At 39.8% G+C, this 12,241-nt stretch overlaps 1 protein-coding gene across 2 annotated transcripts in view; it reads left to right on the top strand.

Annotated features, from left to right (window-relative positions):
* The window catches only part of wdr7 (WD repeat domain 7), a 71,785-nt gene that overhangs the window by 1,178 nt on the left and 58,366 nt on the right, over positions 1-12,241 (top strand). For both annotated transcript variants that reach the window (XM_077586197.1, XM_077586196.1), the window contains exons 2-14: positions 305-476; positions 1,628-1,734; positions 2,018-2,096; positions 2,329-2,503; positions 2,927-3,003; positions 3,107-3,226; positions 3,331-3,476; positions 3,593-3,692; positions 4,485-4,632; positions 7,391-7,506; positions 7,623-7,755; positions 8,085-8,305; positions 8,721-8,916. In XM_077586197.1, the coding sequence (XP_077442323.1) occupies positions 318-476; positions 1,628-1,734; positions 2,018-2,096; positions 2,329-2,503; positions 2,927-3,003; positions 3,107-3,226; positions 3,331-3,476; positions 3,593-3,692; positions 4,485-4,632; positions 7,391-7,506; positions 7,623-7,755; positions 8,085-8,305; positions 8,721-8,916 (1,777 nt within the window). In that variant the 5' untranslated portion in view covers positions 305-317. The remainder of the gene's footprint in view (positions 1-304; positions 477-1,627; positions 1,735-2,017; positions 2,097-2,328; positions 2,504-2,926; positions 3,004-3,106; positions 3,227-3,330; positions 3,477-3,592; positions 3,693-4,484; positions 4,633-7,390; positions 7,507-7,622; positions 7,756-8,084; positions 8,306-8,720; positions 8,917-12,241) is intronic.

Raw genomic sequence — 12,241 nt, 5'->3', positions numbered from 1 at the left:
ACGACAGCCGGAAGTAGATAAGACTTTTTACACTTTTACAGCATATCATCCACTACACATTGAGTTCAACCCCAGATACTGGCCGATTGATGTGGAAACAGACGAGGTCTTTTAGACATGATGACATGAGCAGAAATTGTGACAGCACTTATAAAGACACATCCACAGATAAAAGTTATACTGAGGAAATAAGGAAATTAAAACAGTTATGACTAAATCTAGGCAGAAGAATCTCAACAGTACATTGCAATATGGGAATGTTTTTGAGTGTTCACTCACATTCATTTTCACTCAACCCTACCAGATAAATCAGCACCATGTCGGGGAACAATCTGGTTCTACCCATTGTTCTATGGGGCCGCACCGCTCCAACTCACTGTATCAGCAGCCTGTTGGTGATGGACGACTTCAGCACAATCATCACTGGCTGCCATGACGGACAGATCTGCCTTTGGGACATGACATCGGAGCTTGAGGTAGTGATAGAATCATATGGTGATGTTCATTGTTGTGTGTGTCATTACATGGGACGTTTTTCAGCGGTGCAGAGACCATCTTTTTTAAACCACTGTTAAGACATACAGCTTTCAAGGTGACTAACGGTGCGCAATGAACTAGCTTGCACACATGTGGTCAAGGGGCATATTCACTGTATTTAATTGGATTCTTCCAGATTTGATGAATGAGAATCGCGATTCATACGAGAATCAATTTTTTGGCACACCCCTAGTAGTTATGGTAAAATTATGTTTTGTTTTCAAATATCTAAATTGCTCTCTTTTAGCAAAACTCTGATAACGTAGCTACGCAAGGTCAGATCTTGAGCACACCTGTTGTGTATGATTAACATCTCATCACACAGACATCCACGTCTCAAATTTCCTTAGTTAATTACAGGAAATGCCAAAACATTATGGTTAAGTGACAGTAAGCTTACTCCCAAACTTGATGTGAAAGTAGTGGACATAGTTGATTTGGTCGGTTCAGGGCGCAGTACTGCAAATACATAACAAATAGATCACACAATGTGAATTATCAACCACGATTCAAATTACAATGGCGGATTTTGTGTCTTAAAATTCTGTGTCGGAATGAGAGGTCTCAAGCAGCATGCAAAGTGGTGCCAACTGCCAATGTAGTGGCTCAGGCAAAATGAAAGGAAGTAGATAGACCTTTTTTGTTTGTGTCAATATTTTTTAGATCTGAAAACACAAACAAAGTGCAACATATCCGATTTTGGAGCTTCTGAATGATCTAATGGAGCCAGTCACAAGAAAGTCATGTCATATCAGATACTAAACTCCTTTCAACTGCGTCTGTGTCTTCAGCCCATCAAGGCAGTTTTTGCTGGCCTCTCCTAGAGCAGTTTTCTGGATGTGCTGCACAATTTTTAAACAAATGTTACCCCAAAAGGGCACAGATTACCACACACTCGGGATGAGTTAAATCCATGTTGTTGCTGACAGAAATGTATCAAAATATCCCACCGGAGACTACATTTTTCTTGAAAAGCTGTAAGCTTGCAAGCAGTCCTCCGCTGCAAAGCCAGCCGCCTGGCGTGTTAGTTTGAGGGCCCATTCCTTGCTGTTTTTATTTTCTAATTGTTTTTATGTTTCAATTCTCTCAGATTTGTCCCAGGGCCATGCTATTTGGTCATACAGCGTCCATCACCTGTCTGTCTAAAGCCAGCGCCTGCAGTGATAAACAGTACATCGTCAGTGCATCAGAGAGTGGGTGAGTATATCTTCAATATAGGTTTTCTTACCTAACTTTTAAACCCTTGTCATTCTGTTAGTTCATAATCACATCCAAGGGACCTTATAACAACAGAAATCAGCACCTTTCTCCTGCACGCCACAAACACACTAATATGGAGCCGATTATTAGTTTTTGTCCACACTGTGTCATAAAATAGCTACCACTAAAGAACATACCAAAAAAATACATTTAATCCGAGCAAATATCTACTATATTTCTTTTTTTGTGTACAATAACTTAATTTTCTTGTTGTTTCCAGGGAGATGTGTTTATGGGATGTCAATGATGGTCGCTGTATAGAATTTACAAAACTGGCTTGTGCTCACACTGGCATACAGGTAAACTCATTTATAATGCACATTGTATATTGTTTGTCCTTAAGTAGACATATATTCAAAGTTACGTCTCTTTCAAGCACTTACCATCAAATTGTCATATAACAAACATACCACGGAATACACAAGTGTTGAAATAACTACCAATCACTAATTTGCTAGAACTCCTTCCATCGCCAGCTTTCCTCATCTTTTGTTCTTGTTTCCCTGTTACTTTTCCTCTGTGATTGTCTAGTTCTATCAATTCACTGTCAGCACTCAGAGAGAAGGTCGCCTGCTCTGTAATGGCCATTATCCAGAGATTCTTGTGGTAGATGCCACCAGTCTGGAGGTGCTATACTCGCTGGTGTCCAAAATCTCCCCTGACTGGATCAGCTCCATGAGTATTATCCGATCACACCGTACACAAGGTTTATTGATTTACTCTCACTTGTAATTCTCATTTTGTCCGTAATTTTCTGTGCAAACTTGCTATGTTTCTACAAGTAATAGATGGGTGTTGAAATGAACACCACTTTTAAGTTTAATCAACTAATTCTTGTTGTACATCTTTGTATTCAGCAGGTGGCTTTACTTCTTGTTTACTTCTTCTCTGTTGCAAGACTTTGCACTTTAAACATGCAAATTATCTTTTTTTTATGATTGTAATACTTTATTGAACTACACTTTCCAATATTTGTAATTGGTCATCTTGAACAAATGTTTACTTGGATAGACTGAAATCAAGACAGCTGGTGATAAATGCACCTTTAATTTGCTTGAAATTGCACTACATTATGTCATAATAGTGATACAAACTTACGTTATAACTTAATGAGTACTTTTTCCTGCAGAGGACACAGTTGTGGCAGTGTCAGTGACAGGCATTTTAAAAGTCTGGATCATCACAGCTGAGGTCAACAGGATGCAGGTAGTGGTTATTTTGCATTAAAAATGAGCATATTGCGTAATTATTTTTTTTTTGAATAAATACAAAAACACATAAATATAAATATGGAAAAATATCCTCTCAGGACCTGGACCCGGTGTTTGAAGAAGAGTCCAAACCTATATACTGTCAGGGCTGTCAGAGTATTTCCTTCTGTACATTCACTCAGAGCAGCCTGCTGGTGGTCTGCTCCAAGTTCTGGAGGGTAAGAACTGGTCCTCAAACAAAGTACAGACCACAGTACATGCAGATGGAGCAAAACACCACTTAGCCTTAAACTTGAAACCAAATATGTTTTGTGTTTGTCAGGTTTTTGATGCAGGTGACTATTCACTACTCTGCTCCGTGCCCAGTGACAATGACAAGGCCTGGGCTGGAGGAGAGTTCATTGCAGCAGACAAAGTCATCATTTGGACTGAAGATGGCTGCAGTTACATCTATAACCTACCAGCCAGGTATAGTTGCAATAACGTCAACTTCATCATCATCACCATGGCCCAGCAAATGACATAGAAGACAATTTTAGACCAAAATTTTTATTTATTTATTTATGTCTTTATCTTCTCTCCAGCTGTTTACCTGCCAGTGTCCATTTCCGAAGTGATGTGGGCAAAAAAGAAGGCTCAATTCCGCCATTGATATACAGCATAGAGAATCTAACAGACAAACAGGTCAGTCACTAAGCGTTCTAGTTAAAATGACAAAATACACAGTCTCGAATTCATTGAGGCAGGCATGAACCTGTATTTTATTTCAAAGTGATTAGCAGCTAGTCTGCTCTAATTCAAAACAATGCAAGCATTGTTTGACCATGGACATGTTGTAAGCCAATCTCAGGGCCAATATACAGTACAAGCAGGAAATAAGATAATTGTGAAGTCTGCTAATTAAAAGTGTGGAATCATTACGTAAATTTAGTGTAATTCAGGAAGCAATCAAGTTTGTTCTGATACAAGCACATTTAGAAATGTCAGTCAAATCATATTAAAGGAGCATCTTATAAAAAGCCACTGATATGCACCTAGCCAGTACTTGAAGCTGCTGGTGTGTATGGAGTCCTGATAACCTCCCAGTGCAGTCCAAATTCTTGAAGTCGTGCTCGAAAGTTGTAAAAAGAGCCATCCTTAATCAGTCTCAGGAAAATCTGACTATATATTGAAAGTAAAAAAAAAAAAAATTCAAAATCTCCCATAACCCCACAAATAAATCTCCTTTCCCCACCACCCCACGGTACCCAATTTTTTAAATGGGTAATAATAATCACACACTCACTTTGCACATAGAAAAACTTTCTCAAGACTTTTGCCAGGCTTGTCAGCAGATCAAAATTGTCAGATAACTGGACACGAGGTGCATCAGCTGATTAGTTCAACATCCTTAACTTACTTTCAAAAACAACGTGATTTGGATTTTGAGGTTGCGCAGGCCCTCTCAACTTTCCTCCAACTTGCGCTATTTTCTAGCTCCTGATATGTCCGCCTGTGACTTGCTTCTTTTTTGGACGACGAGAGCCCTTCCACAAGCTACTGATCCAGGGAGACTCTTCAGGCAGACTGTCTCTGTGGAGCATTCCAGACTCCTCGCCTCCACGGCCACTATCCACTCCAGCAGGTATGGACACATGAGTTGTCAAAACTACACTTGAATGTGCAATTCCCCATAAATGAGTATCAAGGAAATTTATTAGAAAACTTGGTTTCTTTTTAGAATTAATATACACTGCAAAGCACTCACAAATTTCGGCCATTGAATAAAAATGACATTTGTTAATGTGCATACACAAATATATTTTTTTCTGACAAATTCCTTTAATACTGTAATATCGCCTAAATAAAATAAAATACAGTACACACGAAAAAGTCTAGGAGTGAGAAATTTTAGATTAAAAAAACAACAAAAAAACACAATATTCTTAAATAGTTACTGCATTCACTGGGGAAAAAAAGTCTCAATCTCTCAGGCTGGTACAAAATAGCCTGCAGTCTGGTACTGTTCTTTGGGCTGATATATGAGGACCCCTGCAGTGTTCACTAGAGGTTTTCAGACTTTTTATGTCAAAGAACCCCTTATGGGGAGATTTTATTCCAAGACCCCCCTTATCCTCCTAAAGTCAATTACACATAACTATGAAAATAACATTTAGAGGGTAAAGCGGTTAGTACATCTCCAAACAGCAAATGAATGAGAATCGACAATGATCGTGCCACTTTACCACTATATGGAGGCAAGTTGGCAATCTTATTTTTCAGACTATAAATCGCACGTCTTTTTCTTTTTTCTCTTTCTTTTTTCTTTTTTTTAATAGTTTGGCTGTTCCCGCACTCTAAGAAGAGAATTGTTGAACCAATTTAAGATTAAACAGATAATTGTTGATAAACTTAATAAAATTGCTTCAAGTGGTAACACACAATGCAATTAAATTAATCCAAAGTGAATATATTAATTAAGTTAATCCAAAGTGAATTTATAATGTTTGATAAATTATGAGTTCATTATATTTAATATATAAATTAAGGTAATCCAAAGTGAATATATTTAGTTTAATTAATTATGAGTTCATTGAATTTAATATGTTCACTTTAGATAAATTCAATCGTGTGTTACCACTTGAAGCAATTTTATTACGTTGGTTTAACAATTCTCTTTTTAGATTGTGTGATGTCCCATTGCACAACTTGTATACACTACAGTATATTAAAATTAGAGCTGCTTAGAGACTCACACCCAAAATCACCATTCCCTAATCGAGTTTGGATTGAATTGGAAACTTCCTTTTCTATCTCTGGAAAAGTGTTTAATTTAGAATGACTTAACTTAATAAAACCCAGTCGAATCCTGTTTGGTAATTGTGCCTTTTGCTGCTGTAAATAGTAAATATTTGTTGTACAGACGCTCCCCACCTTACGAACGAGTTACGTTCCGGACGATCGTTCGTAAGGTGAATTTGTTCGTAAGTTGCTTCAGTGCTATATTTTGTATTAAAATTTATGTTTAAAGCCTATATAAGTATATTGAAGGTTTATATAAGTATGTTTAAGGCTTGTACAAGTAACCTGCATTGGTTTGCACTGAAAAAAACTTAATAAAATGGAGAGAATACGTACAGTACTGTACTGTACTACGTATGTTAGAGAGAGAGAGCGAGACACACACACACACACACAGTATGTACATGTACGTAATAAGATAAATAAAATGAAGTTTAACTTACTTTTGGAAGATGTACTTGATGCTTAAGGAGATGATGGAGAAGGAGGAAGAGGAGGATTTTATATCATGAGAGATTCTTCGTCGTCGCTGGAATCGGCTTCAAAAGTTATTTCCTGCTTCATGGGGACTGGCGTTTCTTCCTCCTCCTCCTCGCCACGTTGCTCAGCCTCCAATGAGCTCTCACAGCGCCAATCGTCGGTATTAGCGGCGGAAAGAAGCACTACGCGCAATACAAAATCTAACTTACAGCATTTCTTTCCAAACATTTTTCGACATACTGTACGCGCAGAAATGTTCATATGTACCGTTGTTCGCAACTCGAATGTTCGTAAGTAGGGGAGCGTCTGTAGTTGGAACCCCAGTCCGCACTCACAGCACTTTTTCAAACACACCCACAATTAGGGAACGGGGATTTTGGGTACGAGTCTGAGGTCTTCTGTATTTTGTCAGTCGCCTTTTCTAAAAAACACTACTTATGCTCAGAAGCAATTTATGTTTTTTTTTCTTCATTTGATTGGTGTGATTTATACTCTGGGCGACTTATGGTCTGAATAACACGGTACTATTCCACGTAAAAGGTTCCAGACAGCTGCTGAGGCTGCATTTACTAGGTATCTCCATAAGCGTCATTACTGGATGCGTTTGATTAGCTTCTTTTGTACAGTAATTTCTGGATTACAAGGTGCACCTGACTATAAATTGGGCTAGCCAAATTTAAAGAATATACTCGAGTTTGTTACACATGTAAGCCGCAGGTGTTTTAATGTTACCGCACCGGGTTCCCGCTACTTTCTTTTCCATAATGAGGGCGCACATTGTCTCTCTCTCATTCTGTCTCTCCTACTGTATTTGGGCTCACTTAGTTTGTTTTGCTCTGTCTGACGCTCTTGCGCTTCCTTTATCGTGCGCCCCATTTTGATCTGATGGATAAACCACACCTTTGTATTAGCTGCAGGGTCGAATGCAAGTGAAAAAAGTAGCGGCTTGTAGTCCAGAAATTACTGTAGTAGGAATTCACATTTGAAAAGTTTTTGCAAAATAATTGATTGCAAATTTATTTTAAGGAAAGATATGGCTTGTGGATCCCTGGGAATCCTGGGAAATCTGATTGAAACAACTCAGATTATCTAATATCATGGGTCTGTCTTTTTCGCTCTAGATCTGCAGGTCTCATCCACCATCAGTCTCCAAGAAGCATTTGATAAATTAATTCCTGTGTCTTCTGGTATCATTGATCAGCTCAGCATCCTCCCTAGCAAAGACGAACCCATTAAGGTTGGAACCAATGCGGGAATAAATTTCTCATACAGTTTGAGTTTGAAATTTAAATATCCAATGGAGTATAATTCTGTTACCTTCTATTAAAATGTATATATGCTTTCCTTTTTCAGGTGACTGCTAGTGTCTACATCCCCTCCCAGGGTCGACTAGTATGTGGAAGAGAAGATGGCAGCATTATTTTAGTTCCTGCAACTCAAACTGCCATCGTTCAGTTGCTACAAGGAGAACACATGCTTAGAAGAGGTGAGGGAAGGACCGTTTTTTTTTTTGAGGGAGCCTTTTAGATTGTTGACACTCTACTTATTTTGACAATAAGATTAATAAATTGTACAGTACATTGAACATTTTAGGAATTGACCAAAAAATTAGCATGTTTGTCTCTTGGTCCATATTCTACCATACCCAGATTCTCTGGCAATCTTTAGTTTTAATGTAATCTTGCTAAGTCTATCCCTAAGAAAAGCATCCATTCGTTTTTAGAGGCAGTTTTCTACATGAACTACTCTTAAATCTAAGGTTTGCATTAAGAAAGGCAACATTCCACCGTTCTAAACTTTGTTTGTTCTCTGCAGGATGGCCACCCCATCGTACACTACGAGGTCACAGGAATAAGGTGACATGTGTCCTGTATCCATACCAGATATCCCCCCGCTATGACCAGCGCTCTTTGGTGTCAGGAGGGGTTGATTTCTCTGTCATTGTGTGGGACATTTTCACTGGAGAGATGAAACACATTTTCTGTGTCCACGGAGGAGAAATCACCCAGCTCATTGTCCCTCCAGAAAACTGCAGCGTGAGTCTTCCTTCAATTGACTTTGTCATAGAATAGGCAAGCCCTTGCCTTACACTCTAGGCTCTGAGGTCAGCAGGCTTGGGTCAATTAGTCGAGCCCAGTGTTCAAAACAAACATGGATAATCAGCACTTAGCCGTTATGATGCACACAAATAGAATAAGCTGCTAACAAAAGTGAAGTCAGGTTTTTAAAGCATTTCTTAAATCTAAATTTCCAAAATCTTTTTCTTGCACTGTATGTTCTTTTAGTAATTTTAGTAAGCTACTTTTTATTTTATTTTTTACTTTGCTTTTAAAAGTCTTAAATCATTTTGTTTGTAAATGCCTTTACATTTATTTTTATTTACGTGAAGCACATTGATGGCTCTATTATGGATCAACTATTGAAACATTTCTGGCCTTGTTTTCTCTGCAGACTCGGGTGCAACATTGCGTTTGCTCTGTTGCTAGCGACCACTCGGTTGGCCTGCTCAGTCTTAGGGAAAGGAAGTGCATCATGCTTGCATCGCGGCACCTGTTCCCAATCCAAGTCATCAAGTGGCGCCCCGCTGATGACTACCTCGTTGTTGGATGCTCTGATGGCTCTGTTTATGTCTGGCAGATGGATACAGGTGAGAGTTGTCATGCAATGAACCCAATTTTATCACAGGGGATATAAGTTTCATACTGGTGCAGGAAACAGAGGTGATGAGGAGGTCATGGGCAAGTTTGGTATCCAGGAGAGAAACGCAGAAGGACAGACGGTGGTTGACTTTGCAAAAAGAATGGAAATGGCTGTCGTGAATACTTTCTTCCAAAAGAGGCAAGAACATAGGTTGACCTATAAGAGTGGAGGTAGGAGTTCACAGGTAGAGTACATCTTCTGTAGACGGTGTAATCTGAAGGAGATCAGCGACTGCAAAGTAGTGGTGTGTCCTTGGTGTGTCATCTAGAAGGAAAGAAGATAAAGAGACTTGGTGGTGGAATGAGGAGGTGCAGAAGTGGATTCAGAGAAAGAGGTTGGCTAAGAAGAAGTGGGACACTGAGAGGACTGAAGAAAGTAAAAAGGAGTACAGGGAAATGCAGCGTAAGGTAAAAGTACAAGTGGCAAAGGCCAAACAAGGGGCTTACGATGACTTGTATGCTAGGTTGGACAGTAAGGAGGGAGAGACTGATATATACAGGTTGGCAAGGCAAAGAGACAGAGATTGGAAGGACATGCAACAGGTTAGGATAATAAAGGATAGTGAAGATGGAAAGAGTACTTTGAAGAGTTGATGAATGAGGAAAATGAGAGAGAACGAAGAATAGAAGAGGTGACTGTTGTGGACCAGGAAGTAGCAAAGATTAGTAAGGATGAAGTGAGAAGGGCATTGAAGAGGATGAAGAGCGGAAAGGCACTCGGTCCTGATGATGTACTTATGGATATATGTAAGTGTCTAGGGGAAGTAGCAGTTTAATTTCTGACTGGGTTGTTCAACAGGATCTTAAATAGTGAGAAGATGCCTAAGGAATGGAAGAGAAGTGTGCTGGTGCCCATTTTTAAGAACAAGGGAGACGTGCAGGGTTGTGGCAACTACAGAGGAATAAAGCTGATGAGCCACACAATGAAGCTATGGGAAAGAGTAGTTGAAGCTAGACTGAGGGCAGAGGTGAACATTTGTGAGCAGCAGTATGGTTTCATGCCAAAAAAAGAGTTCCACAGATGCAGTATTTGCTTTGGGTATGTTGATAGAAAAGTACAAAGAAGGTCAGAAGGAGCTGCATTGTGTCTTTGTAGATCTGGAGAAAGCTTATGACAGGGTGCCCAGAGAGGAACTCTGGTTTTGTCTGAGGAAATCTGGAGTGGCAGAGAAGTATGTTTAAGTGGCACAGGACATGTATGAGGACTGTAAAACAGTGGTGAGGTGTGCTGTAGGTGTGACAGAGCAGTTCAAAGTGGAGGTGGGACTACATCAGGGATCAGCTCTGAGCCCCTTCTTGTTCGCTATGGTAATGGACAGGATGACAGACGAGGTTAGACAGGAATCTCCATGGACTATGATGTTTGCTGATGACATTGTGATCTGTAGTGAGAGCAGTGAACGGTTGGAGGAGAAGCTAGAGGCGTGGAGGTTTGCCCTGGAACAGGAGGGGAATGAATGTTAGCCGTATTGAGTGAGAAGAGAAGTGGCACCATTATGCTGTGTGCGTGTGTGTTTCAAACTCACAGTCCAGAGCAATGGAGAGTGGAAAAAGAAAAGAAAAAGTGTGTGCAGGCAGGCTGGAACGGGTGGAGAAAAGTGTCAGGTGTGATGTGTGATATAAGAGTTTCAGCTAAAATGAAAGGAAATGTTTGTAAAACTGGGGCGAGACCAGCAATGTTGTTTGGTCTGGAAATAGTGCCACTGCGGAAAAGACAGGAGGCAGAGCTTGAGATGAGATGAAGATGCTGAGGTTCTCTTCGGGAGTGACCAGGATGGATAGAATCAGGAATGAGTACATCAGAGGGACAGCACATGTTAGAGGCTTTGGAGATAACGTCAGAGAAGTCAGACTGAGATGGTTTGGAAATATCCAGAGGAGAGATAGTGAGTATATTGACAGAAGAATGCTGAGTTTCCAAATGCCAGGCAGGAGGTCTAGAGAAAGACCAAAGAGGAGGTTTATGGATTTACTTAAAGAGGACATGAAAATAATTAGTGTGACAGCAGAGGATGCAGAGGACAGGGTTAGATGGTGGCAAATGATTCGCTGTGGCGACCCCTAAAGGGAAAAGCCAAAAGGAAAAGAAGAAGATAAGTTCAAGACTCACCCGGAATGTGTGAAAATTGTCTATCGCGAGACCACCCAACCCCTTTTTTTTTTAACAAAGTTTTTATATCCCACACACTTAAAATAAATTTTAACTTAAGACAATAAACTTATACATATATTAAAAGTATGTCTCAGTGCCCGTTCTCACTCTCTTACTTGCGCAACTCTCCAATTCAGAGGCATGGTGCTCCAGTCTAAATTAGGACTTCCCTGTGTCCACTGTAAAAACCCATAAAAACAATCCCTTATGATATAGCGGTGCCGTGAGCGATAAAGTGCAATACAATACAACGGTAGAACACTGTATTTGCACTGATTAGGTGGTAACTGGTTTGCTAATGAATTTGTACATGATTTCCCCACAGTAACCTTTCAAAAAATTGTCATCTCCAAGGCATATAACGAACGAGATAAATATAATACGTTATATATTTCAACATAACTTTTTTAAGTTCACTGTTGGATAAGAGAGACAATTCGTGGCTTCTCCACATTTTAAATTAGATGACTTTGTCATTTTTGAATGTTTATTACCTTTACCATATTTTCTGGACTAAAAGTCATTCCAGGGTGTAAGTCCATGTACTCACGTAGCAGGGTATTTAAAAAAAAAAAAACAATATTTCTCTCCTCCCCGTGTAAAAAAGAAAAAGAAAAATTGTGTCCACACCACCGCGTTTGTAGAAAAGAAAACATCCACAGCTAACCGCATTAATGCATTTTTAGGTACATTCATAACAATGCCAGACCTTAAGGTGGCAACAGTTTCCCAAATCCTATCCAATCAGAGTACTCTTCCATCTGGCGACCTCACTTCCACAAATTGGGCTGACAATGAGATGCATGCCAAGCCTCTAGGTGGCAGTTGTTAGCCAAATACTGCTCGTCTCTTGACGACACTTTCATCATATGTCACACATGCACAGACTTGTCAGCGCACACAAGACTTTTAAAATTAAATATTTAACCAGTTCAGGGTGTACCCCGCCTACTGCCCGAAGCCAGCTGGGATAGGCTCCAGCACCCCCCGCGACCCTTGTGAGGAAAAGCGGCTAAGAAAATGGATGGATGGAAAAAATAGAAGTCGAATTTTCTGGGGAAACTTTTTTACAAAAACTGAGACAGTGAACAGTTGAGCTTAGACTCACACCCAAAATCCTC

Source organism: Vanacampus margaritifer, chromosome 14 (assembly GCF_051991255.1).
Source record: "Vanacampus margaritifer isolate UIUO_Vmar chromosome 14, RoL_Vmar_1.0, whole genome shotgun sequence".
NCBI lineage: Eukaryota > Metazoa > Chordata > Actinopteri > Syngnathiformes > Syngnathidae > Vanacampus > Vanacampus margaritifer.
Note: the sequence above shows the minus strand (reverse complement) of the source record. Positions and strands in the feature narration are given on the sequence as shown.